This window comes from Lissotriton vulgaris, chromosome 1_2 (assembly GCF_964263255.1).
Source record: "Lissotriton vulgaris chromosome 1_2, aLisVul1.2, whole genome shotgun sequence".
Classification (NCBI taxonomy): Eukaryota; Metazoa; Chordata; class Amphibia; order Caudata; family Salamandridae; genus Lissotriton; species Lissotriton vulgaris.
Genome location: NC_141686.1, coordinates 41,449,154 through 41,474,805, shown reverse-complemented (window position 1 = coordinate 41,474,805; position 25,652 = coordinate 41,449,154). Strand labels below are relative to the sequence as shown.

Below are 25,652 nucleotides of genomic sequence, written 5' to 3'. Positions count from 1 at the left end.
GTCCCCCATTGGCGTCTGAAACTCGGAGGGCTTTGAGGCTGATGCTGCGGGGTGGATGTGGACTGGCCTCGCCGTTGTCCCCGGGTACTGCCACAGTGGTTACCACGTCCGCCACCACGCTGGATGTTAGTCTGCGGCCCGTGGCTGGCAGGACATGTGGGGGCGCCCCTTCCTTGGACACGAAAGGAGCGAAAGGCAGCATTTTGCTGGACTTGGCCATAGCCCTGGAGTCCTTAAAGCGCTCAAGCGCACTGTCTGCCTTGTCGCCAAAAATGCGAAGGCCATCAAACGGCATGTTCATAAAGGTGTTCTGGACATCAGCCAAAAAGTTGGCGGACCTCAGCCAGGCGTGGAGGCGAACCGTCACCGTCGTTGCAATCGCCCTGCCTAGCGAGTCCGTTGTATCCAGCCCACATCGGATGGAATACCGTGCTGCATCTCAACCCTCCGCAAGGGCTTGGGTGAGTTTAGCCTGTGCCTCCTCCAGGCTTGTGGCAGCATGTCCGCGACCGTGTCCCACAGAGAGTGGGTATAACGGCCCAAAAGGCACGCAGTGTTGACTAACTGCAACCCCAAACTTAGTGAGGAGAACATCTTTTTACCATATTGTTCGTACCTTTTGGAATCCCGATCAGGGGGAGCCGTCGGGAATGCGGTCTGAGAGTTAGAGGCCTGGATGACCAGGCTCTCGGGGTGGGGTTGGTGGACAGGAAGCTAGGGTTGCCCGGGGCCGGGCGGTGCCGTCTGGCCAAGTTCCTATCTACAGGGGGACCTGTAGCGGGCCTGGACCAAGTGCCCAAAAGATCGTCAGTTAAGGCCTCATTAAACGGCAGAAGAGGCTCCGAAGAGCATGCCTGCGATTTAAGGACCTCAGTGAGGAGGTTAGTCCTCATGGCCGCGACGGGGAGCTTAAGAGCCAAGGCCTTGGCCGCCCTCGTCAGCACCACACTATAGGCAGCCCCCTCCTCCGTAGCCACGGTAGGAGGGGAGACAAATCTAGTGTCGGGCGAAGTGTCCGAACCACTGGCCTCCCCTAGCTCACCTCCCCAGTCCTGAAAAGACTGGCACTCATGTGCCAGAGGGTCCTCAGACCCCTCCCAATCCGCCTCGCCCTCCATCTCCTGGTACTCACGTTCAAACGATGGGGCCGTATCATAGAAGAAATGTTCTTCTCTCAACGTCGAATACGGCGTCGATCAACGCGGTTCCGACGTCTGAACCGGATAGAGGGAGGGGGGTGTGGCGGGAGGGGGGGGGGGGGGGGGGGGGAAATGAATCGGGGACGACGTCGTCCGGGGCGGCGTCGGGGCGACACCCTGGGGGTCTACGACGGCAGAGGGGTCGTGAGGTCGACCACCGGCCCACTAGTAATAGTAATAGTAATAGTACCCGACTGCGCCAGGGCCGAAGCCGCCGGCCCACTAGGGCCCCCAGACGAACCCCTGGGGCCCGAAGGCACCTCCGTAGGGCCCGAAGGAGAGAGATTCCTCATGGCCACAAGGAATGCGTCGATCTCCTTCGGTGTCGCGTTCAGCCCAGGGACCGGCTGGTATGGAGCTGGCTGCGGAGCCGCGTGGGCAGTGTCACCCGAACCCCCGGCCGCATCGCGCGAGCGTCGGGGGGGGGGGGGGGTAGTCAGAAGAGCAGGGTCGCCTCTTCGACTTCTTGTGTCTCTTACCTGAGGACTCGTCGAGCTGTGATGACTCCGGACCCACGACCGGTCCCTCTACCTCCTCGATCGGCACGGGGCCGACTGCCGGAGCTCGAGGCAGTTACAGGACCGCTCCCGCCTAGCCTTCTACGTCAAGGCCCGGCAGTCGGGGCACAACTTGTCATCATGGTCGGGCCCCAAGCAATGCAGGCACCGGCGATGGGGGATCGGTAACCGACATCAGTCGTTTGCAGTCGGCACAGGGTTTTAACCCGGGCAACCCTACCGGCACCAATGGAGTCGTTTGACTCGAAAAAAAGATCGAAAAAGTTTAGTCAAAAAATGACTAAGGGTACCACTTTTTCCAGATCGGCACTTACCACTATTAATATTTTTGTTCTGTGCCAATTAAAACCTCAAATAGCTTTATTTAGGGGATCAAATCATTAATAATGAGTTTTATTTGGATGAAAAAAGGATCAAGGGTGAAATTGAGTATTTTGCAACTAGACCAAACACAGGGTGGATCAGCATTAACACTTCTCCATGTACAGCGCCACTATCAGGCAGTCTTCATGGGTATACTACTAATCTTTTTAGATGGGACTAGAGGATTTGACCTTTTTTTTCTAAACAAGTATGGTGTTAGAATCTAAAATAAGTCTACCAGTCATCATTAAAACAGCAACGTTACCCAAAAAGACTAGGTACAAGCTCCTTCAGAAGTTCAGAGTGAGGCTGAGCGCCCTCAGAACATCATATCAGCTTTTTCTTGGTCGCTCATTTTTGCAGCTCCTGGAGGGCCAGTTTTTAGGGATGTTGCTATCTGCTAGGGTTGTGCCACGGACCAGGCTGGTCAATTGGGGAGACAGACGTTTCTTAGTGGTAGGCCCTAAACTATGGAACACAGTCCCGCAATCCATACGATCTAGCCCAAATCTGATATCATTTAGGAAAAAACTGAAAACCTGGTTATTTAATCTTTAAAAATTCCCACTTATCCATGATACCTAATAGGAGAGCATACAACAGTACAGCGCCGAGACGCCTGCGGGCAATTGTTCGCGCTTAACAAATGCTAAAAATAAATAAAATAGGGAGATTACGTTTTGGAATTCAATAGGTTATAAAGAGTTTGGGGATTTTTGTTTACGGAGTAAATACATTTCTGAGGAAGAGCTTCTCTCTAGAAGTGGGGAACATTGCACGCTTTTTGTTTTTTAAAGATTTGGTCAGATAGTCCATTTTTTAGCAGCCAATAGCGAGGGGGATGGTCAAAATTCACATTATTTCAGCCATGCCTTGGTTATAAGTCAATTAAGAGGAATCGGCTACTGGTCTAGACTGTTAAGGAATCAATCTACTAAAGATGATATAGTTGTTTTTTTATCCAGGGTTCATGAAAAAAAAGCAAAGTAACTTATCAGCAAGGGACTGGCATTCCATTTCAGAGATTGGATATAAATCTTTAAGTGCGACAAATTATGAAATAATGTCACGCTTACCCTGCTGGATGGCGTATTATACTCCAACAAGTCGTCATAAAACAAACCAGACTTTATCAGGATTTCCAAAGAGAGCCAGAGGTTTAGTAAGGGAGCACAGTTCTTTTACTCTATTGCGCTGAAGATTGCACAATCCTTTAGCCTGCAGAATTGGAGAACCAACCTGTTATAATCAGTTCAGGGCTGGAAGAGGCATATGCAAAGTGCGTGGGGAGCGTGAAGAGGTTCAATGTTGTATGGCATTATTGGGAAAATATTGTAGGTTAAGTGGTATTGTAATCTTGTTGGCGAAAGCTGGTAATTTTTTTTAAACTGCGAATTGCAGACTAGAGTAATTGTTATTGAAAAGAATTTCGCACCACTTTGCACTTTAGATCTACAAGATGCACTTTTAAAGAATGCACTTTAAACTGTTCTCTGGAGTAAATGCTATTGAAAAGCATTTCGAATCACTTTGCACTTGCACATCGCACTTTATATACACAAAATGTGCTTTTTATGGAATGCATTTTGAATTGCTGGGAAATGTAAATTGACATTATGGTTCTGACTGCCTGGGATAGGTACAGACGCATTTTGATATTTTATGTTTTTTTAACTGTATAATGTTTGATAAGAACGATCCCTGCTTTCTATTTAAAAACCTATACTGAATGTATTTATTTCTGCCCTTTAAAGGACCACTATTGACCCAACAACAGCAGCAGACTACATTCAGACCGTCCTTTGAAAGAAAATCACTGTGGCCAATATAAAGCAGGCATATAAACAATAACAATTAAACCGTTTTGAGTCTTATGTCACTTGTGGACTATATTCAATTCAATGAACCTCTGGTAGAGCAGGACATGAAATCAAAACCTCTTTCTAAAAAATTAGCATTCCGTTATCTGGGGTTGTCACATACAGTTCAGGCTAGCATTGCCGAAATTCTCTCCTACCAATCTTATGCCAATGGGATATACTTTGAAGATCCAGCTTTTGTGCTAATTAGACTTCTGTGTGTCCAAACCTCTACCATAAGGCCTCTACTGCATCTCTAGTGTCAGCTAGAAAACGTTTTTAGTTTTCATCAACTTAAGTCTATAATGCCTTCTAGTGAATCGCTGGAGAAGGACCGTCTGAAACTGCCTGGACCTATGTCTTGCTCTCAACAAATGAATAAATATGAACTGCAGTTACAAGTCTTGGTAGTGTTTATCATGGAGAAAGTAGTCAACTTGAAACGTGTATTGGAGGTGCTGTAATCTCAACTCATAGATAGAGCAAAGCAAAAACTGTATGGTGAAAATAATACTAATGTGAAACCAAACTATGAGTAAATTTCCAAAACTCAAGACAGTTAAAAATTAATGAATACAATTTCAAGATGCCCTCCTCTACCATTTGCCATTATTAGGACAGTCATCTTCTTGTTGAAGGTCATGTCTCTTTTTAATCCCTAAAATGGCGATGTTATATAGGTAGGCAGTTTGTAGGGAAAACCAGTATGCATGTGGACAACTAATTTGCACATTTAAACCACTGGATCGCAGTACGCTCCAAGTGTCACAGATAAGAAAGAGAACTTGTCTATCTGTGTTAACATTTCACAGGTAAGTAACCATGGCACAGACAGACCATGCAATCTGTGCTCTGTGTCTAAGTGCATACCTCTTGGCAAGACAACGTTTTATTCGCTAAATCAGAAATAAGGCCCAAATTAATCATAATAGTTACACAGCCTCAAAACTTCATTGGTCAGTAGCATACCTATAAATGCCAGTTCATCATTTAATAGATTTTAAATAGATAGTACTTATTACTAAAACGTACTTCAATAAATAGATTACATCAAATATTCGTGTGAAGACACTGCACGGTACACATAGCCTACTGCTTTGATGTGATAACATCATGTATATATAATTCACCATTCACAAGCAGAAGGCCTTACAGCCTAATACGAATTTGTGTAAGTGTCTGAGCTACTTCCTATAAAGAATCATTGATCGATGAAAATATTTGCTGATGGGAAGGATTATGCTTATCACATCTTTATGTTGTATTTCTCCATGATGTTTAATGCTTAAAAAAAGGACACTTTCAAATGGATGGCATTTACATACTACCAATGTATTTAAACATAACCCTTTTCTATGATCATCTGTATGGCTACCATGTTAACAGATCGTGGTAGGGATCACTAAACTGCCAATTAAGAAATAGGTCCAACAAATTCTACGTCTGGACCAGAGGCTCAGATTATGCATTTCTCTTCCCATTTCTAGTCTCAGCAGCACGATACACAACGTTCATAACACTGTATAATCATGAAGTAGAAAATACTACATATCCCGTGAGTCTTTGAAAAGCACATCATCCACCAATCGTAATGCTCCTAGTGTCTTCTAATCATTCACAAAGGTAACCGATAGTAAAATGGATACCTTTGTAACAAAGTTTATTAAGGACCTGAAAAAGGGCCTGGACTGTTCTTGGAACTCCTGTCAGGATAAACTACTTGATGTGTTGTGGTCACTAACAAAAATACTTGATATGGCTGAAGAGACCCGAGAGACTGGGAACCCGATTGACCCAAACACCCTATTCGGATATGCCCAAAAAAGCACACTGTTTCTTGGGCAATACAAATTCCAAACTATCCACAGAACGCAGGTGCTAGCTCGTGATATAAATAAATCCCAATGTCATTGCAAGACATTAAATGGGACAAATGGATTTCTAAAACATCTTGTCAGTTGGATATTTAGCTATAAAATTCCACAACTGTGCTGGGTTTATGTCACTGTTGTGTTTATATCACCAAGTAGGATACCCACTGTAATGAGCTCGATTTGCAAATATTTTCAATTCTTGGGGTAGACTGGAGTATAGCTTGCGGTCATTGACTAGAAGTTGAAAATTGTGATTTTGTTTTTTTTAAAAACTCCCCCAAAAATATTTAAAACACTATTTTTAAAATACACCGCTCAATACACCACCAACTCGAATATCAGTCCTGGGGCGCCGGTTCCATGACAGATTTTTAGTATATCCAAAGTTAGATCAGTGTAGTTATCCTAAAAATATGGCATGTATCCGGCCCACCAGGACTGATTATTGGAGAACCCTGGTCTAGACAAAAAAAAGTCCCATTGTGGAATCCACAAGTGGTTTATATAAAAATGACAAAGAAACAATTCAACATCAGTTCCAACTAATTTGCTGGCCTTTTTCCAAAGTCCGGTCTGGAGACTTAAAGAAGATATTGTCTCCCAACAACCGTAACGTCGAGTCAGTGTAAAGGAGCCACAAAGCATCTGTCAGGGGAAAAATAAACACACGGAACAAACATTTCAATTCATTCATGCTGTTTTTTTTATAACCTTTCCTATTAGTGACGCTCTAAGCTGATAGCTCTGGACCTACACAGATGATTGCACAGTTAAGATACCAGTTTCGGAATCATAATTGTGCTCTTTATCTGACAAACATTTAGACAACATCATGCCAAGTATTAAACGCCAAACAAATGCAGGACAATAATTTTAAAAAAGCAAACAACATATTTTCAGGCACTACTTCAGGTGTGTTCAGTTGGAATTAGCCAAAGCCTTGCAGAATTGAATTCAAACTGAAGCACCAACCACATGTGGCAATTTGCAAAGATTTCACTTAACGCTTTCATTTTTCCAAAACATCCACAAACAATTTGTCTCTTTGTATTTTGCAAGACTTGCTGAGATCTCTTACCTTGGGAGTACAGAAGAATCTGCATCTCTAGTAGAACACAAGTGAAAAGCTGTACCAAATTTTCCAATCCCAACAATTCAAAAGCTTCCCGAAGGGGGTAGTCCGACAGCGGAAGTTCACTGAGGCCAGGCCTCTGGCAAATGATTGGTTCATAAACTCCATATAGTTTTAGCGACCTTCCTGGGGGTGGAAGCGGAACTTCGTAAAGAACGTTATGGATGTAGCTCTCCAGGGGGAGTGGTGGTGGCTGCTGAGATGTAACGGCTTTGTGGAGTTGTGAAAGAAACTTCCTGCAGGCTTGCATGAAGGGCAGAGGGGTAATGAGGCATATGCACTTTGATACATACAAAGTGTCTTTGCTGATGTCATAGGAATTGTACTGATGGAGTTTGGCCAATGACGTTGCATCTCCTTCATCTGTGCTGCTTGCTAGGGAATCCATGCTACATGACGAGGAGGCATATACACTGCTGTAGTGCTCTGCATTGTGCATCTGGTAAAGAGTCTGCATAGCAGTACAGATTTGCTTACTTGTTACCACCTCATAAAATGTGAGACAAAATCCATAAGTACGAGAGCCATCTTCCCGGGTGATGATGAATGAATGGAACTGAGGGTCTCTGTTATCAGCTTGCGTCCTGAAGCTTAGGCCTTTGGGCATGCATAGCTGCAAATATGAAAACAAGTCAATTAATAATTTTCAGTATTACAAAATGACACATTATAAATTGCTAGCTGTATTTTTTTTCTTTTCAGTGTGATGTTTGAAATTCGCATTTTTTATGTCTATCTTTAAAGGCATCTGAAGGGTTACAAAAGACTAATCCTAGCTGTCTAGCTTTCAGACTAAGGGCCCGAAAAAAGTAGTGTGGAATTCCAAGAGGAAATGCTGGGCGGCCAGACTGATGAATATGGGCCAGAATTACCTCATGGAATCCCTGCAATACTGGTTAATTAGCATCAAATAGGGGATAACTGTTCAGACCAGGTTTTACTGGGCAGAGTTCCTCGCAGTAATCCTTGTTCTGTAAGAGAAGCGGGCTGGCAGGGCAGAGGTGACTGTCAATAGAAAGGGTAATCGGAATGGGGTGAAAAGAAATTGGTCAGCTCTTTTCCCCACAACGACTTTACTTGCTGGAACATCCAGCTGAGGAAATCCGGTCCTGTGCCCCTGCAACCCATAAATCTGAGTACGGGAACACTGGCCCACTTGTGACTAGGCTGAGCAGACTTCGAGAAGGGAATTCCATCCACCTCATTCACGATTAGGACCTTAATAGGATATCCAACAGTTTGAACCATTTCAAAACTACAGGTGCAGATATACTCCAACACCCCAGTGCCCCAAATGTGACAGGGCGGCTTTTACCGGTGTCACCCACCAAGGTTCGGTGAATGCATTGTCACATGAGAATAGGTAGTCGGCTGATACCAGGTTCCATCAATAAAATACTCAACAAATATAAGCAACACAAACTTCAAACAAAAACCTGGCACGGCATAATTTGGAAATAACTAGATAGGACTCTTTTACTCCAGGAATTCTAATGCACGGTATTTACAATCCTGTTGCATATATTATTAATTTGCACTTATAAATGGGAAGTTGCGGGCTTAACAGAAGTCAGAAGCTTTGTGTGTGAAGGCAGGATATGGACACCAAAAACATATCACCAACAAATTAAATGTACAGCTTAAATGCGATTATTCTATTTACTCTATAAAATGAGAATTTGTGACTGCTGCTTCTACATACCATTTAACAACAATATTTTCACGGGTTTTTGTACATCTTAAGTACCACTTAAATGCCCAAAAATGTACCCAAATTTCTAACTGACAATCAATCAAAGACTTTACTCCTGCAAATAGGACTGGATAATATGGAAGCTGTGCCATTATTGTGGAATTTCTGAGCAAGAAAATCTGTTACTAGGGACGTTTTTTCTGAGTATTTAATATGCAACATTTATGAACAATCAATGAATCGTCGTTCTTTCTATAGTGCTAAAAAAATCGCTGCAACCCAGAACTGTGGGCAGGGTGTAAACCCACGACACCAACTTAAAAACGGTGTTTCCAGTGCCTTATAAATGGTAAGAATTGCTTGTTAACCTAATTTCTTCTGATAATGCATCCCAGAGAGAATAGGAAATTGATGGAAAAGTATAAGCAACAGCCAGTATAGATAGCCTCAGTCTACGTTTGACATACTACAGAACGTTACATATATAATTCTCTGCTTAACATAAAAGTACAACTAAACCCTTAAATTCACTGGGATCCAGTGCTATCTACGAAGTTATTTACTACAGTGAGCTCTGTTGAATGAATAGGATACTGGTCTTGCATCATAGTTATGCAGCACTTGCAGTCCCTGCCAGTAGGGAAAAATGTATTCAGTTTAGCCAAGACTATGATTGTAGGGGCATCGCCACCCAATTTTTCCTCCTTTTGCCGGACCCTATATTTGAACTGGTCCTACAACTCTGTGCCCTTTTTACGCCGGCTAATTAGTAGTAAAGGGCCTGGTCTCCCAATTTTAACATGGCTGCCTTTTCTGACTCCTAATTGGCATATTTATCTTGCCTATAAGTTCATAATATATGGTACAGAAAGTACCCGGGGCCTGGAAGTTAAATTACACTAGTGGACTGCAGTACATATTGTGCCATCGACTACAGTGTCAACGCAACCGGGGATTCAGGTCTAGATTTGTAGCTTAAATGTAACAGAGTAAAAACTTAAATTCCACCTGTCAAAATACACCCTTTTGATACAGTTCAAAAATCCCTTTTAAATATTAATCGCACATATTTAGGCCTTTTAACCCACAAGGCAGGGTTCATGGTATTTAAAAATAGGACATTAGAACTTTAATGCTATCATGTCCTTACAGTGATTAACACCCAGAAACTATTTTCAGTGTGGTAGGCCGAGCCGTTCTATGAAGAAACCGACAGTACAGTTTAAACACTAATACTGTACTCGGGAATGGAACCAGCTGGAAAAATAATTAACCAACTATTTTTAATACTCAATACAAATTCAAGGCAACTGCGAAGTTGGATTCTTATTAATTATTAAGGAAAAGTAACTTTTAGAAAGCTGGTTCAAGTTCTGGAGGCTAATTTGCATTGGCCCTCCTGGTTCTACCAGCCAGTAATTAGCCTTGAACAGATGTGAGTAGGTATGAAATGCCTCTCAGCAGCAAACAATAGGCTGACCTGAATGGGCAGGGATGACTCCTCTGAACACCACAGAATATGCAGGGTGGGGGTGTGGGCATCCTTTTTCACAATAGTGCCAAATCCTGCTTGACAGTCAGCTGGGTTCACATATGACACTTGGGATACACTAAAAGGGGAGAGAACAAGATGTGAAAACAATTCTTGTGGATCCACTATATAGCTGTTGAAGGGGTCTGCTTTTGTCCTAACATATGTCTGCGTCTAACTGTATTATGGTACAGTGGCTGCCGCAAACTGTTAAATGTGGGCAGACACTAGGACTACAATAGTACACTCCACTCACACCACCGTAGAGCCCAACCTTGGTTTGGCAGCAGACATTGGCCATCTTGAAAATTCACAACGTGGGTAGGGCTGGGCCCGGAAACTTTGACCCTATAGTTCAGGGTGTACCCAGGAGTCATCCCCACCGACTAGCTAGTGACAGGCATAAATGGGAAACCTCCAGGGACCTACTTCAGAACACTTTCTCTACCTGCGGAAGATCAGAATACGACTGGACTTGCTGTCTGTTACTTGAGAAGCTCCAAAGGACTGGACCGTTCCCTCTTGTGCACAGGGCAAAGTGGACTCTAAAAAGTAATACGGCTGATCTCCTGTTCAAGCTACAGGGAGACAGCAAGCTATCAGACACCATTTCCTAGAAGTACCCAGCTGACCAGTGGCACCTGACTTGGACTGGACCCTGCTGTTCACCTCTGCCTGACACCCTTTGAGTCTCCAAGTGCCTCCCATGAGGCCCAGAGGACTTAAGAGATGCATTCCTGTGGTGAATTGTGTCATAAAGGACGATGTCAGGAGGTATTATCTTTGACCGGGATGAACCGGATTGGAGTATGCAAACTTAACTCAATTGTAATGAGACTTTTGACAATCTTTGGCGCGGGTGTGTTTGTCATGCTATTTATACTTAAAACCTTTTAAATGCATCTCTTTAGTTCCCCTTATTGGATGTTTGTCATTTTGGTGCTATTTTGCGTATTTATTGTTAATCAACTTTAAAAATTTGATTTGGAATTTTTATTATTTTGCATTCTGACTTTATTACTGCGCTGGTACTGCATAAGTACTTTATATATTGTCCGAGGTTAAGTCATTCTGTTCTGCGCCATCGCTGCCACGGGTTGAGATCAGGTTAATTTCCAAACTTTGAGGGTTCACCCTGACAAGGGTGTTCATTGTTCTTTGAGGTGGGTAGTCACCCAACCCAAATTTAATCCAATTTCTTGCAATGACTCTAGCCATATCTTGTTACACCAATAGAAAATTACACCGAGGGATTTTTAAGTGATTACGAGAAGAGGTAATAACTGCTAAAATATGATGGTCCATGGTTAAGGAGCATCTAGAGTGACTCCTACATTTTTAACTTTGAGCAGTATCATTCTCTCCCGTTCCTTAGGAAGATATCCAACACTCAAGAAATTGATCTTACAAATCAAGGAGTACAAAGCAGTATTCAGCCTCCCAACCGCAGCATTTCTAGCCAAGGTCTGTCTAGAATTCGGGCTTCAAAATCAGAAATTTCAAAGAATTAATACTTTTATAAAATTATGCTGGAAACTTCGAACTTCAGAAGGTGGAACATTGACTAACAAGTTGGAGAGAAATTGATGCTCATATGGAGCAAAAGCAAACCAATTCATCGAGCTGCCCATCTGGGCAAAGTTTTTGCCGAATTAGGCATCCAAGAAGCATGGGATACCAAGATGGAGAGATCAGCATTCAAAAGGCCAAGTAATGCTACAGCAAAGGTAAAGTCGCTTTTGGAAGATAAAAACATCCTGGCTAACCAGCAACACACGTGGACAGTGATTAACTCCTTTACCCACTTGTGGCCACAAGAGTATCAGCACATTTACACCCGACCATAAAAAGGAGCTTCGTAAGGCATCTTTTAAGAACCCACGATTCAAAAGATCTACTTCCGAAATGGAAAGGCAGGCATCCAAACACAGACTGCCGATTATGCGGATATAGAACGGAATCCATAAGCCTTCTACTGTGCACATGTTCAACAGTCAAGGATCGAAGAAAGACACTCCTTAAACCAATTTTCCTAGAATTAAACATCTGCTCCTGCAGGCAAGCAGTTACCTGCTGGATGGGGGGGGGGCATCCAATAAATTGAAATGTCGAGGGCTAAAATTCTTTTTACAAATAACTGACCTTCTGCAAAAAGTGGACTTACAACAGCAATCCGAGAACTAAATGGTCAGTTCTATGAACAATAATGTAAGGTATGAATTACTTAAAAAACCCGGGATGTGAGAATTAATTAATGGAAAGCATGCAAATGTTAATGAAAGACATTTTAGGGTAAGATAAATAGCTTTTAAACTTGAAAAAAATTTAAAATGTTAAACAGTTGAACAAAGTAAATATTTTGTATACACTGCACTTTGTGATTATGAATAACCAAATAAAGTTTTTGTTGACTGACTTACGTTCATCTTAGTCTAATTTAGGCTAAGCCAGTTGTAATTCATCCAGGACTGCATTTTGAAGAACATTTTTCAAATGTGATTACTATCTTTAGAAGGATCATTTTTCAAACTAATGACCACATGAGCAACATTTGCATAGTTCTGAAAATCAAAACTTTATGATCTTTCAACAGTTGGTGCAGTGGTTGGATATAAACATTTAACAAAAGAGGGCTAGAACGGGGGCGGGGGGGGGGGGAGGGGGGGACCAGACACCCTTCATTGCCAATACTGCCTCTAGACTCTCTATCACATAAGGAAGCAAACCATCTCAAAATTACTTCAGACATCCATGCTACAGTCTCCACCAGGTTTACAAAATGGTGTGGCTCATGGTGTCAAAAGCTGCTTAAAGATTGAACAATCTCAAACATGCACTGTAATCACTTTAAACAAATTCTAAAATGGAAGAACAGATGTCAAGAAGAGCATATTCTCTCTCCTGCTGAGTAAAACGGATCCAAAGAATACAAACAGCAGTTTTTTACACGGGGAACATAGATCACCGAGGGTCTGTATCACCTACTCTGGGAGGTAATGCTACTATTTGGAAAATTTAACATTAATAAAGTGTAGACAGATAAAGTAAAAGGTTAAACCAAATATTTTAAAATGCTCTATAAACATGAAGGAGTTCACTTGATTTGTAGGAGCAGCACAAGTACAGCAAACATAATTTAGTAACGAAAATTAGGGGCCTTATTTGATGCACTGGTACCAATAAAAAAAATAGAGCGTTCATTAAAAGCAAAACAGATCAATTAATATACTAGAGGCTAAACTATTATTTTTTCTTTTAGAAAGAAAAAACATTTTGAAAAACTTCAACCATCAACCACAATATTTAAATATTAAGTTGTTTCCTTCTTTTGCTAGCAAACTTAAAAAAAAACTATTTTTGTTGTGTTTATATTTGTGTATTTTGTGTGTATTATTTTGAGGGTAAAATCATGTACATTGCTACGGCTCCCCACCTTCCAGTAGTGATTCAATGGGGGGTCCATAGAAGTTAAAAAAAAATTGATTAAAAAAAAATATATATATATAAATATATATATCGATAAACCTGCAGTAATAAAGAAATGCAAGAGGCAAGAATGTGACCGACAGTTGAAAAAATGGCACTGAGAGACAGAGACAAGCTAGACTTGGTACAGAACTGTGGGTTCCAGAGGGCATGTGAGAAGGTAGACAAATGCTTGGTAGACTTAACACCAAATGGGTGAAATGAAAATCTGTGACAACACTACAGTACGTGGAAACAATAAGAAAGGAGTAAGAATACAAAACAGCTGATCGCCATTGACTAAATGTATTGCGGTGGCCTTGCATTGTAGCACCACTCTTTAATTACATGTAAGAGAGGGGAGGGGATAGAGGTGAAAATGAGGAGATTGATATGGTCTGATGGGGTGGAAATGGAATTATCTCTAATCTGTCTTAAAGAATTACAGCTGTAAACAGTGCCAAGAGTTGAGTTATGCATTTATGCTGCCCCTTCAAAAACTACCAGACGTTTCCCTTTCAATAAAGCGTGGCTAACTGTGGTCAAAGCGAAGGCAAGAAACAGGGGAAGCACAGGGTCAAGACTGATCTTTTCAAGGGCTAGTCTATTTTCATTGGTATGTGAAAAACAGAGAAGTTGATCTATGATAAAAACATCCAGTCTAGTAAGATACAAAGCATCTCCTAGGATAGTCTGGAAAAAAGTCTATATATCAAGACTAAAAAACACATTAGTGAACTGTACCTACTCTGATAAGTGAAAAAAATTATGCCTCTGGAACTGTAATTTAACTCAATGAGAACAGTTCAACGATCAAAGTAGCAAAAACCATGAAACTCAGACTTCCCTGGCTGATTGTTTACTAGGAATGTAGTTTTCATTTGGAAAAACTGATATGACAAATAGCATCAGTTTTGAAAGCTGGTATCTAAGAGAGAGACAAAACTAAACCGAAGATCCTATTTTAGAGGAGGATCTGACTACAGCAAAGCAGCAGTGAACAAGCTAGGAGACAAATGATTTTCCAAAACTTTTCTTGCAGGCCATTTGGTAGATTTTACATTTATTTACCTGGAAGCATGCCTCAATGAAGCAGTAAGTAAAATACATGACAGTGATGAGTTACAAAGTAATCCCCAGAATTAAGCCAAGTGGTAGAATGTCATCCATTTGCTTTTGAATTTCCATTGTGTGAGGTTTATGCCATGACATCTAGAAAGGCTTTGAGGCAGTCGGGTTTAGAGGTGCAATGCAGAGTGGAAGCAGTCGGACTTTCTCCGGATAAAGAAAGTCAGTACATGCTAACGTAACTTGAGAGATGAAGAGAACACTAAGGATTTGAGGGAAATTATTGTTGTTCCTGAGAAGTAGTGGCAAGGCATACAAACCATAACCATGAAGGAGTTTAATACACAACAGGGTTCCCTACCCACCTTGAAAGCTAACTTTAGACTCTTCACATTTTTGATTGTTGTAAACGGACTGATCTGAGAGAAACATCACTCCAATCAAGGAGTTTAACAATTGGTTGACTTTCTTTTCATGCGTTAGGAAGGCATTGAAAACCTCAGCCAGGAGGTTTTGTGAAAATACACCAAATCATACGCCTCCATCACCAGCCATCCTAGGGATGGACAGCTGTAACATTTTAGTCGTGATACAGTGCTCACCAACTAAATTGCAGAGGCAAAGTAAACAGCAGTTGGTAGTTAATAATATTTTTGGCAACTGTATCACGTTAAGATTCCTAAGCTACAGCATGCTATTGTTTAGCAATATATAATTTAACCAGCAATGTGTTATTTAATATTTATCTGTATTATGAAATGTCAGCATGTACAGTCGATTCGCCGTTTTAGTTTTTGCACATTATAGCACAGAAGTATTTTGCCTGTTGGACTTGTTAACGTGCAAACATTTCTAGCATTGCTTTATTTAGTAGCATAGCATAGGCAACATGTGTAAACATGCTGCTCTCTCATTAAATCCCTGCTTTTTGCAAAAGCAGCAGAACCAACCGTATTAGACAACACTCTGCTACAATGCCTTGGCTGCCTTCAGAATAAAATGTAGTAGAGTCAAACATTAAACTATGGACCATTTAGCACGCATGCCTTGATAAGCAATCTTCTGTTATTAATACACCCATGAAGCAAGATAATTCTACATACGACAGGAAGAGCAAACATACTGCTCTCCATTCCAAAGTCATGATTGTTTTCTGAGCATTTGTCAATACCAAATCAATGCTTCTTTTCTAATAAGATAATTAAGGCAATCAAGAGAAATTCTTTTTTTCAAAGAATTAAACAAGCATGGTAGTCTGAAATATATTTTTATGACAACTAGGCCTGGGCGGTAAATTCCGTCCCGCTCACGGAATTTGGGTAATTTCGTGTTCTCTGCAAAACGCAAAAACACGAAATTGCCCATAATTCCGCGATCCGTGGCTTCGCAGGATTTTTTACTAGTTCGCGCTTTCAAAATGCATGTTCGCAAGATATTCCCAAGCCCCCCAACCGCCCCCCACGGGCACGCACACAGCATTTGCGGACAGGAAAAAAGCATAGCGAACGGGCAGAATAAGCAATTCAGTTTATTCGCGGAACTCTGCGTGCTCGTGGAGATTTTTTACAGTTTCGCTGGGCTTTACGCAGCGAGACTACGCAAATTCCGCCCACCCCTAATGACAACACACATCTTTTTATATTGCTTCAATCAGACAACTGTTCATTTAAAAAAAACTGTAAGGTTTTAAAAATCATTACTGAAAATTGGGGATTATATGGATCAGTCTGGATCCATAGTCATGCAAGGCCAACAACCAGTAGAGATGACCTAAATCTAACAGCATCTTAGATGGCTGTGATTACTTGCTCCCCAAACAACCTTATGATCAGAGTTTGAGGTTGGTGAAGTGGGTGAATACTCACCTTAGTAGCCAATATCCCCTACCAGACTAGCAATCTGTGTCTCATTGGTTCTTTCATACCCCCAATGATTAGACAACCCAGAACATGGAACTTAGAATACCTCAGGCAATGTGCACTCTTTCATTATACTCTCATACCAGTCCAAAACAGGGAGTAAATGGAGACACGTGCAAGTTTGAAATATTTATTTCTAATGCGCAGTATTTTAGCTAATACAAGCAGACATATTATAATCAACAATATTATCAGCATAGTTACTATTCCATAAAATACAAAGGGAGAAAGCATGTTACAATGCTAAATGGAAACAGGTTAGAATACACCTATACCTCACCCTCCCTAGCTAGTAGGTTATTTTATATCTACAGAAGGTCTCTTGGTATTACAAGGGCGGACCCATACCTTTGGTCCTAGTAGAAATGGATCCCATCAGTTTCTGCACCAGTTCTCCGCATGCAAATGTTCTCCAAGTGTGTTATCATGCCTACGTAGTGCATTATTAAATGCGCCAAAATCAGAGGTGGCCACAGCTCCATATATGTTATGTCTAGAAGGTGCGCTGATCAGTCCTAACAACAACCACTGTGTTGAAATAACCTTGAAGGCCTCGGCACTCACTGTTCAGACAAAGCTTACCAAGCAAGGCTGCTAATATAGAAAAACACATTATTCTTTTGTGAAGCAAAACACTCTGCTAAACTCTAAACATTTATAATAATGTGTGCCGTGTGCAAAGGCAGCAGAAAAGAAAAATGGCGTTTAAACTTCTAATAAGCTCATGCCAACTTAACACAGTGTAAATGCAAGGCTCATCCCCATAACACCTGGAAGGAAGTGTTTCTCACACAGGGTGGACATATGCCACAAAGACAAACTAAAGAAGCTTGGCAGCGGATGCTGTAAGGGACGGGACTTGAACAGTGCCTGCTTGATCCCTTGTCCATGGCCCACAAAATGATGGGGTGACTGCTGTTGGGGCAGAGGGGCCTTGTTCTGTCTGTACACCGTAGTAGTCTCAGAAAGGGCAAACTTAGTGGGGAAACTTCCTGGCACAGTTGGAGATGCCCAAAGAACGTGCCATGGTCCAGCTCTCTCTAAATATTTAGGACTAAGAGAGGGTCGTGGAGAATACACGGGTCGCACCTCAAAGTTGTAAAGGATATGGGCTTGCAGTTCACACAAAAAAATAAAAACTTGGTGCCACTCAGGGAAAAACACCCCACTACCTAAGGTGTCAATGATACAAGAAACAAAAGTAGCTTGTAAAAGATTTCCATAAGAAACCCTGGCACTCACAAAAAAAATCAATCAATGTAAAATGAATCAATGATGAATAAGATGACTGCATTCATTATGTTTCCTGTTTTAAGGGGAATCTCTCTTCATGTTTTCCTTTGAGGCTAGATTGAAAGATTATTGTCATCAATTTATTGTGATTTTTTGTGAGTGCCAGGGTTTCTCTCTAAATATTTAAAGGCAGGCTCAGCTTTTTCACTAAATAGGTAGGATCCATCAAAGGCATATCCATAAGAAATGCTTGTCTAGCTACTGAAAATCATCTGGATGACATCCGTGAATGGCCTCATAGCACCACACTGGGGCCTACGTCTCACCCCAAGCAATCATTGGTATCCAGGCAAACACAAATGATGTGTTCGTCTGCATCCTGATACCCCTGAATGGTTTAAGCCAGGAAGGCCTAAACTCTTCAGGAACTGCTGTCAAGATCTAGCTGTCCATGTCCCAGACAGCACGTGAGTATTGGATTATTAGTAAACTGCGATGATCGACCCGAAGGCCAGGCTGGTGAAGGCAACACTTTCTCGAATCCCTGTATCCACTTTGATTCTATGACCAGGGACGGGAGTTCGTAGGGAAAAATACAATTGGGATTCACCCCGATGGTGGAAGCCTAGACCATGTAGGTTGTCCATCAGAAAATCAGGGACGCAGTGTGTTGGTCTGTGGCGTCTGGCTTCCTGCCTTTTCAGCATGGGGCAAGAATAAGGCTTAGACCAGGAGGCTATTAGAGTATCAGTTATGGCTTTGTTAAAAGGGAGTAAGGGCTTAGAGGAAGCTGACCCAGATTGCAGGACTTTGGTAATGACATTTGTTTCAACTAGCTGTAGGTCCATGACCTCTGCACCTTGCTGAATTAAATCTGATCTGTAGAGCTAACGGGGCCTGTTGGTGTGTGGGAGGGGGAAATGGCTTTATGTTGTATCCACGTGTCTAGGACCACAAGGCCATGAAGGTTACTTTTCTTAACGTCCAAACTTGGTTCCATCTTAGTCCTAATTTGACAATTTATCAAACAAGCACAGATTTTAGAGAATATTTTGAGAAGAACTTCCTTGCTAAACCAGAGTGTCAATTCTGAATATGGAAAAGTCACTCAGAAAGAAACACTTGACGTATTAGATACAATCTAGGTTATCTGGTATTCAGCCTTCCCTTTGAGATATGTGTGGTCTCACTCCTATCTAGAGTCCACAATTTCTTCAAGAGAAGAGAAATGCCGCTCAGGAAAGAAAATAGGTAAGACATTTTTTGATGAAGATTAAAGCCAGGAGGAAATAAGGTAGGAGTTGACATACAATGTCATTCATGAGAGTTCCTCTTGAATTATGAAGCTGGTAGGTCTTTAAATTCACTCATCCACCCAGAACCTAGGATGGTCATTATAAAAACTGCAATCTGCCGATGATTACAGTATTCAAAGGCTGTAATTGCGCCAGGTTTTCAAGCTAAACCAATGCTTATGTAAATGGTTCCCAAATTAAAATCTGTGCATCTGAGTTTCATATTTGGATATCATGACAATCTGGCATGGTTCTACACTCAGAGGACTGGAGCTGAACACACATGATCTACTCCCTTGAAAGCTTTACTTCACAACAGGTAAAGGTTACAAAAAAAGGTATTTTCTTGTTTTTAACTGTAGACATCTATCTTTTTGGTCACCTGTGCTCATAGGTTGTATTGAAGAATATATATATTTTTTAACATGGTGTGGAGGCTTTAGACCAGGTGTCTCCAACCAGTCGATCGCAAGCTACCATTAGCTTACAGAAACCTTCAGATTAGCTCCCAGCATTTAGTTCATTTTTAACTAAGACCTGCAATAAATAAGTATTGTATTTTCCTTTTTGAAGTTAATGAAAGGCTGTGTCTATCTTACAGTATCATGCTGCAGAAAGGAGAGCCTATTTAACTCTTAAATAAAAGTCCTTAACTCAAAATTTCAGCATGAGAACAAAATGATATTTCTGAACGTTTTTAAATGAGAGAAAGTTAAAATGATGGAAAGGGAAGACCACTCGGTCCCCCCGAACGTATGGATGGGTGCCCCGATCCCCCCAGGAAACTGTTTTGGGCGGGGGGCGTGGTTCGGCTGGTATGCCCAAAGCGGCGTAGCCGGAGCACGCCCTTCCTGCCCAAAAGGGGTTGTCCTAGACACCCGCCCGGAAGTCCGCGCACGGATGGGCGTACACGAGGAGGGCCCCCGCCCTCCCGCAGACGAATAAATAGAGCGGGAATCCAATGAAGCGTCCTCTTGTTCCAGTGCTCGGAAGGCTGCACCACTCGTTGCTCGTGAGCCCTCGACGGAACAAGCAGCAATTTTGAGAACTTGTAATCTTTGTTGTTTCTATTTCAGTGCCAGACGGGTGGAGGATCTAGGACCTTGTGGATCAAGTCGGACAGAGTAATCGAAGGCATGTCTGGCAAGAAAGCGGGAAAGAGCTCCGAGATGGAGAAAATGCTACGCACCTCGGTGAACCGAATGGCGGTGATGGACCGAAAACTGGGTAAAGTGGATTCGATCGGTCGGGGCTTAGCAGAGGTTAAGAAGCAGATTGCAGCCCAGAACAACCTCTCGGGGCGGCCTAAGAAAGTGATAGGACCGGCCTTGCCGGACGTCGCCCCGGAGGGTAAGGGGAAGCGTAGTAAGAGGAGGGCGGGTTCCGGGGAGGGCCCAGTCCCGGAGGTGCCCCCAGCAGGCCCAGTCGTACCGGTGGACAGCCCGGTACCAGGTCCAGACGTGGGTTTACCAATCCCCGTTGTGATAACACCAGTTGAGGATGATCAGATGCCACCAGAACTGGCCCTTCAGTTAGCGGCAGTGTTACCCTGGCTAAAGAAGAAGGCAGGGGGGGCAGTGGCTGCGGGGGATCCGGCCGAGGAAGCCAGAATAATAATTGAGCAGTTACGGCAGTCAAGGGAAGCCGGGACGGCGAATGTTCCTTATATTCCCCCACAGGTAGCACCGGGAGTCACGACGGATGGCCGAGCAAAGACAGTGGACACGGCGGTTGAACCCGGTAAGAACCCATTGCCAATGGTTGGAGAGAGTTCAGTGCCTTCGAGGCAGGAAAGGTTGTCTCAGCACATCCCGGCAGCCACGAAGGAAATTATATGGGGGGACAAATATATTAATTTGTTTTCACTGTTGACCGACCATCGTGAGATAGAGTACGCAAAAACCCAGAAAGATTTATGGCACCCCAGCGTATGGCGGGCCAAGATGGCGGAATTTAGGGTCGATGAGACCATGGCGAACTGGGTGAAGGCCTTTTCTATATTTACAGCAGTAATGGGGGAACGTAAACCCGAAGTGTTGCCCAATTTATCGTGTTACCAGAACAGGATCATGGATTTTTATTCGATGTACGGGGGGAATGAATGGAAGGGTTATGATGTTCACTTTCGAAAATCTAAAGAGTTTGATGTGACTTTAACGTGGGATTGTCTCGACACGGTGTCATGGCACAAACAGCTCTTGCCTGGATCGGCGGGTACGTCCTCGCCAGGCGGGAGCGGGTCTGGGATAGTCCAACAAAGACCGGCGCAGCCCTTTCGGGCAAACGCCGGTGGGGAATCACAGCCCAAAACCGTCGGGAATGGGGGCAGGCGTGGGGTTTGTTGGGGTTTTAACAGAGGTAACTGTAACAGGCCCCAGGGAACATGTAGGTTCCGGCATGCTTGTGCGGGCTGTGGGAACTCATCACACCCAGAAAGTAGCTGTAGGTCCAAGAGCGGTAGTTCGGGAGGAAAGGGGGGATCCAAGCAGGATTGATGTGATGCCTGGGAAGCAATCATCTTCGCCCATCGACATCCTGGCTTTGACTCCTTGGCTGAACAAATACCCTGATCATGTATCCGCCGGGATTTTGAGGAATGGCTTCTTGTATGGCTTCAACATCCAGGCGGGGAATTTTCAGGGGAGCCCCTTTTGTAAGAATCAGCTATCTGTTCAACACAACCCGGCAGTGGCCGCCAAGAAAATTACCAAAGAGGTCAGCTTGGGACGGGTAGCAGGGCCTTTTCCATGCCCACCAGTTGCGGATTTCGTGTGTTCACCTCTAGGGGTGGTTCCGAAGAAAGACCCAGAGGAGTATAGACTCATTCACAATCTGTCGGTGAATGAAGCCATTGACCCTGAAGTATGTTCAGTTCGATACGCATCGTTCGACGATGCCGTCGAGCTACTGAACCGCCTGGGCCCCGGTGCTTTGATGGCGAAATCAGACATCGAATCAGCATTCAGGTTGCTCCCGGTACACCCTTGGGACCAGCGCTTGCTAGGATTCACGTTCCAAGGGAAGTATTACATGGATAAAAGCATGCCCATGGGTTGCACAATTTCTTGTGCTTATTTTGAAATGTTCAGCTGTTTTTTGGAATGGGCGTTCACCGAGGCCACTGGGCATAGACAGGTGATGCACTATTTAGACGACTTCCTGTTCTTAGGGCCGGCAGGCACTACGAAATGTGCACAGACACTGCAGGACTTCTGCACTCTCATGCAGGAGTTTGGGGTCCCATTGGCGCCGGGTAAGACAGTGGTGCCATCTACCACACTGGAGTTTCTGGGAATTGAGCTCGATTCCGTTGAGGGATGCTTCCGTCTGCCAATGGAGAAGGTGGCCAAGTTCAGGGCTTCCTTAATACAATGCCTGGGTAAAGAGAAGGTGACCCTGCACCAGTTACAACAAACAGTGGGACAGCTTAACTTTGCCTTAAGAGTAATACCGATGGCTCGCCCCTTCTCACGTTCCATTGCACAAGCTATGGTCGGCCTCAAGGAGGGACACCACCGCACGAGACTGTCGGCAGAGGTTCGCCAGGATATGCGCATTTGGTTGGCATTCCTGGTGGACTTCAACTGTCGGGTGGCGTGGAACAAACCCACAGCATCGTCTGACGAACTGGGTTTATGGACCGACTCAGCTGGGAGCGTGGGATTTGGCGCAATCTTTGGTAACCGATGGTCGGCGCAAGTATGGCCGACGTGGTGGCACTCCAGTGGCCTAACAGGTAACATTGGGTTCTTGGAGCCATTTCCCATTTGGGTGGCTCTGTTGGCATGGCCAGAAGATTTTAGGGACCGCTCGGTAGTGTTTTGGTCTGACAATATGACGGTGGTTGAGTGCATTAATCACCAGGCAGCACGCTGCAAGTGGATCTTGAGACTGTTGAAAGAAATTGTATTGCGATGCATGAGATTGAATGTACAGTTCAGGGCAAAACATGTGCCGGGTGTACTGAATAATGCAGCTGATGCACTCTCTCGTTCACACATGCAGGCTTTCAGGAGCTATCTATCTACAGCGGATCTAGTGGCGGCACCATTCCCCGAAGCACTATGGCTGATCGGTGCCCCGGATTACAGGACCTCGTGGCAGCCAGCTTAGCACCCAGGACGAGGAAATCCTATGAGGGAGCGTTTCGTTCATACTGCGCCTTCTTAGGGCCGGTGGGGACACATAGCTGGGGGCAGGAGGAATCCTTCCTGGGGTTCTTAGTGGCGCTTCATAAAGGAGGCCGATCAGCTGCAACTGCCAACAGACATAGGGCGGCCATATCATTCATGGCACAGCTCCATGGCATACGGGACCCGACGGATTCCTTCCTAGTCAGGAAGGCGCTCCGCGGTTGGCAGCGCCTGGAGGGTCGCAGACAAGATACAAGGCACCCGATTGGTTTAGAGAGATTGTCTTTGCTACTAGCAAAACTTGATGAGACATGCTCCTCCCCTTCCGAGGTAGTTCTGTTCCGAGCGGCTTTCGCATTGGCATTCCATGGGGCCATGCGGGTAAGTGAACTTGTGGCGAGGAACAAGACGGATGTGGAGGGAGGCCTGTGCAGGGATCACGTTCAAATACGGGGTGATTCAATGTTAATCTTGATAGCCAGGTCCAAGACAGACCAGGAAGATTTGGGCAGTAGTGTTGTTGTGCAGCGCGCCCGAGGGAGCCCCAGTTGTCCGATAAGGTATTTGGAGGACTACCTGGCACAGAGGCCGGCGACATGGGGAGGGAGCCTGCTTAGACACAAGGACGGCACCCCATTGACGAAATTTCAGTTTCAGAGGGTGCTGGCACTGACAATTGCTGCGACGGGCTTGAACCTGTGCGATTCTGGGACCCACTCATTCAGAATAGGGGCCGCTACTGGGGCTACGGCCCGGGGTCTGGGTGCGGAAGAGGTTAAACAGCTGGGCCGTTGGTCCTCGAACTGTTTCAAGAGGTATGTGCGACTGCACATGTTGTAAAAGACTGATGAAATGCACTCACGCTTGTTGTCTTTTGTTTGAATTACAGTTTCACAAGCCTGTGACGCGGGGCGGAATTGGGGATCGACCCAACACCAGAGGACCAGCGGTCAAGGATCACCGTCTGGAGATCAAGTGGTATGGGTCGTGGGCCACTCATAATTGAGGCGTGCTGGGGACGTATTCATGGCAGGTGACGCGACTCACGCATCTGGGGAATACGGGTTCAGAGTGACCTTCCATGGGAAGGGAGGCCTCTGTTTTGACCAATTTTAAGTGTTTGTGGAGGGACTCTTAGGGCGGCAAAGGTCACCGCCATCTGTAATCATAGTGCACTTGGGGGGAAATGACTTGGTAAGACTGGGAAGACGGGTGTTAGTGGAACACATATTGTCGGCAGTCAGCTGGTTGGCTAGGAGGCTCCCGGGGTGCACAATTGCCTGGTCCCACATGATCCCCAGGAAAGTCTGGCGGGGGGGTTTCTCTGTAACGGCGTTAAACCACTCGGTAAAGAGGGTCAACAATAAAATTGGGAAATTGTTTCGCTCCGCGCATTTGCAAAGCATTCCCCATGGGTGTATTCGGGGTGATCACTGTTACTTGAATGATGGGGTTCACCTGTCCACGGCGGGGAATGATTTACTCATAGGAGACTTCATAGCATGGCTAGTGGGATTGAGGAGGCATGACCTTTAGGAGGTGTGGGGGGGCCAGATAGTCAGTCAACTATCTAGCCTGTGGCGGTAAGGTCATGATCGGTGAGCAGTGACTTCAAGGTCCCTAGGGGGGGGCGCCACCCAGTACGGATGGGAGCGCCCGGGGGGAGGCGGCCATTGGCCCCTCCCACAGGGAGGCGGCACCCACTACGGATGGGTCGCCTAGGGGGGAGACGGCCATAGGCCCCTCCCAGGGGGGGAGACGGCTATATGCCCCTCCTACGAATTTCAAGGGGGCCGGATATCCGCTCCGGCGGAAGAGAGTGTGGGGAAGGAGGGGGGGGGGGGGGGGGGGGGGGGGGGTAGTCCACGCTGTCCTTCTTACAGATACCTCACACGGGAACTCGGACGACCTTTAAGATGGTGTCGAGTGAAAGGGGGCCCCCACGACAAGGGAAGTTACAGTTGGCAACGAGGGTAAAGTCCTCTGCGCATGCGCCACTCACACCGTGAGGGCGGGAATTTGGTAGTAGGGATCTGACACCGGTTAAGACCTTGCTGTTGGCCCTTAATGCTAGGATGTACAATTTTATTTTAGAATGTTATGCATTTTCAGGATGCTAGACTCGGCTAGGAAACCTTTGTATTAGAGATCTGTTAAGGTTAGCCAAAGAACATGTCTACATCAAAATGTAATGAAAGTAAAATTGTACATAATTTATGAAACGTTTTAATTTAAAGTTTTAAATTTTGTTTCATATTTTAATAAATACGGCCGGGGGAGTAACTCCCCCCCGCCTTCCAAAAACTCAAACTTGTGTTTGTCTCCTCCCATGGGGAATCGGTGTTGGGAGGGGGTGGCGGGCATCCCGGC

The 25,652-nt window shown here is 44.4% G+C and overlaps 1 protein-coding gene across 2 annotated transcripts in view; it reads right to left on the bottom strand.

Annotated features, from left to right (window-relative positions):
• DENND5B (DENN domain containing 5B) overlaps positions 1-25,652 on the bottom strand; it is a 751,805-nt gene that overhangs the window by 489,664 nt on the left and 236,489 nt on the right. For both annotated transcript variants that reach the window (XM_086952789.1, XM_086952788.1), the window contains one exon: positions 6,892-7,558. In XM_086952789.1, the coding sequence (XP_086808915.1) occupies positions 6,892-7,558 (667 nt within the window). The remainder of the gene's footprint in view (positions 1-6,891; positions 7,559-25,652) is intronic.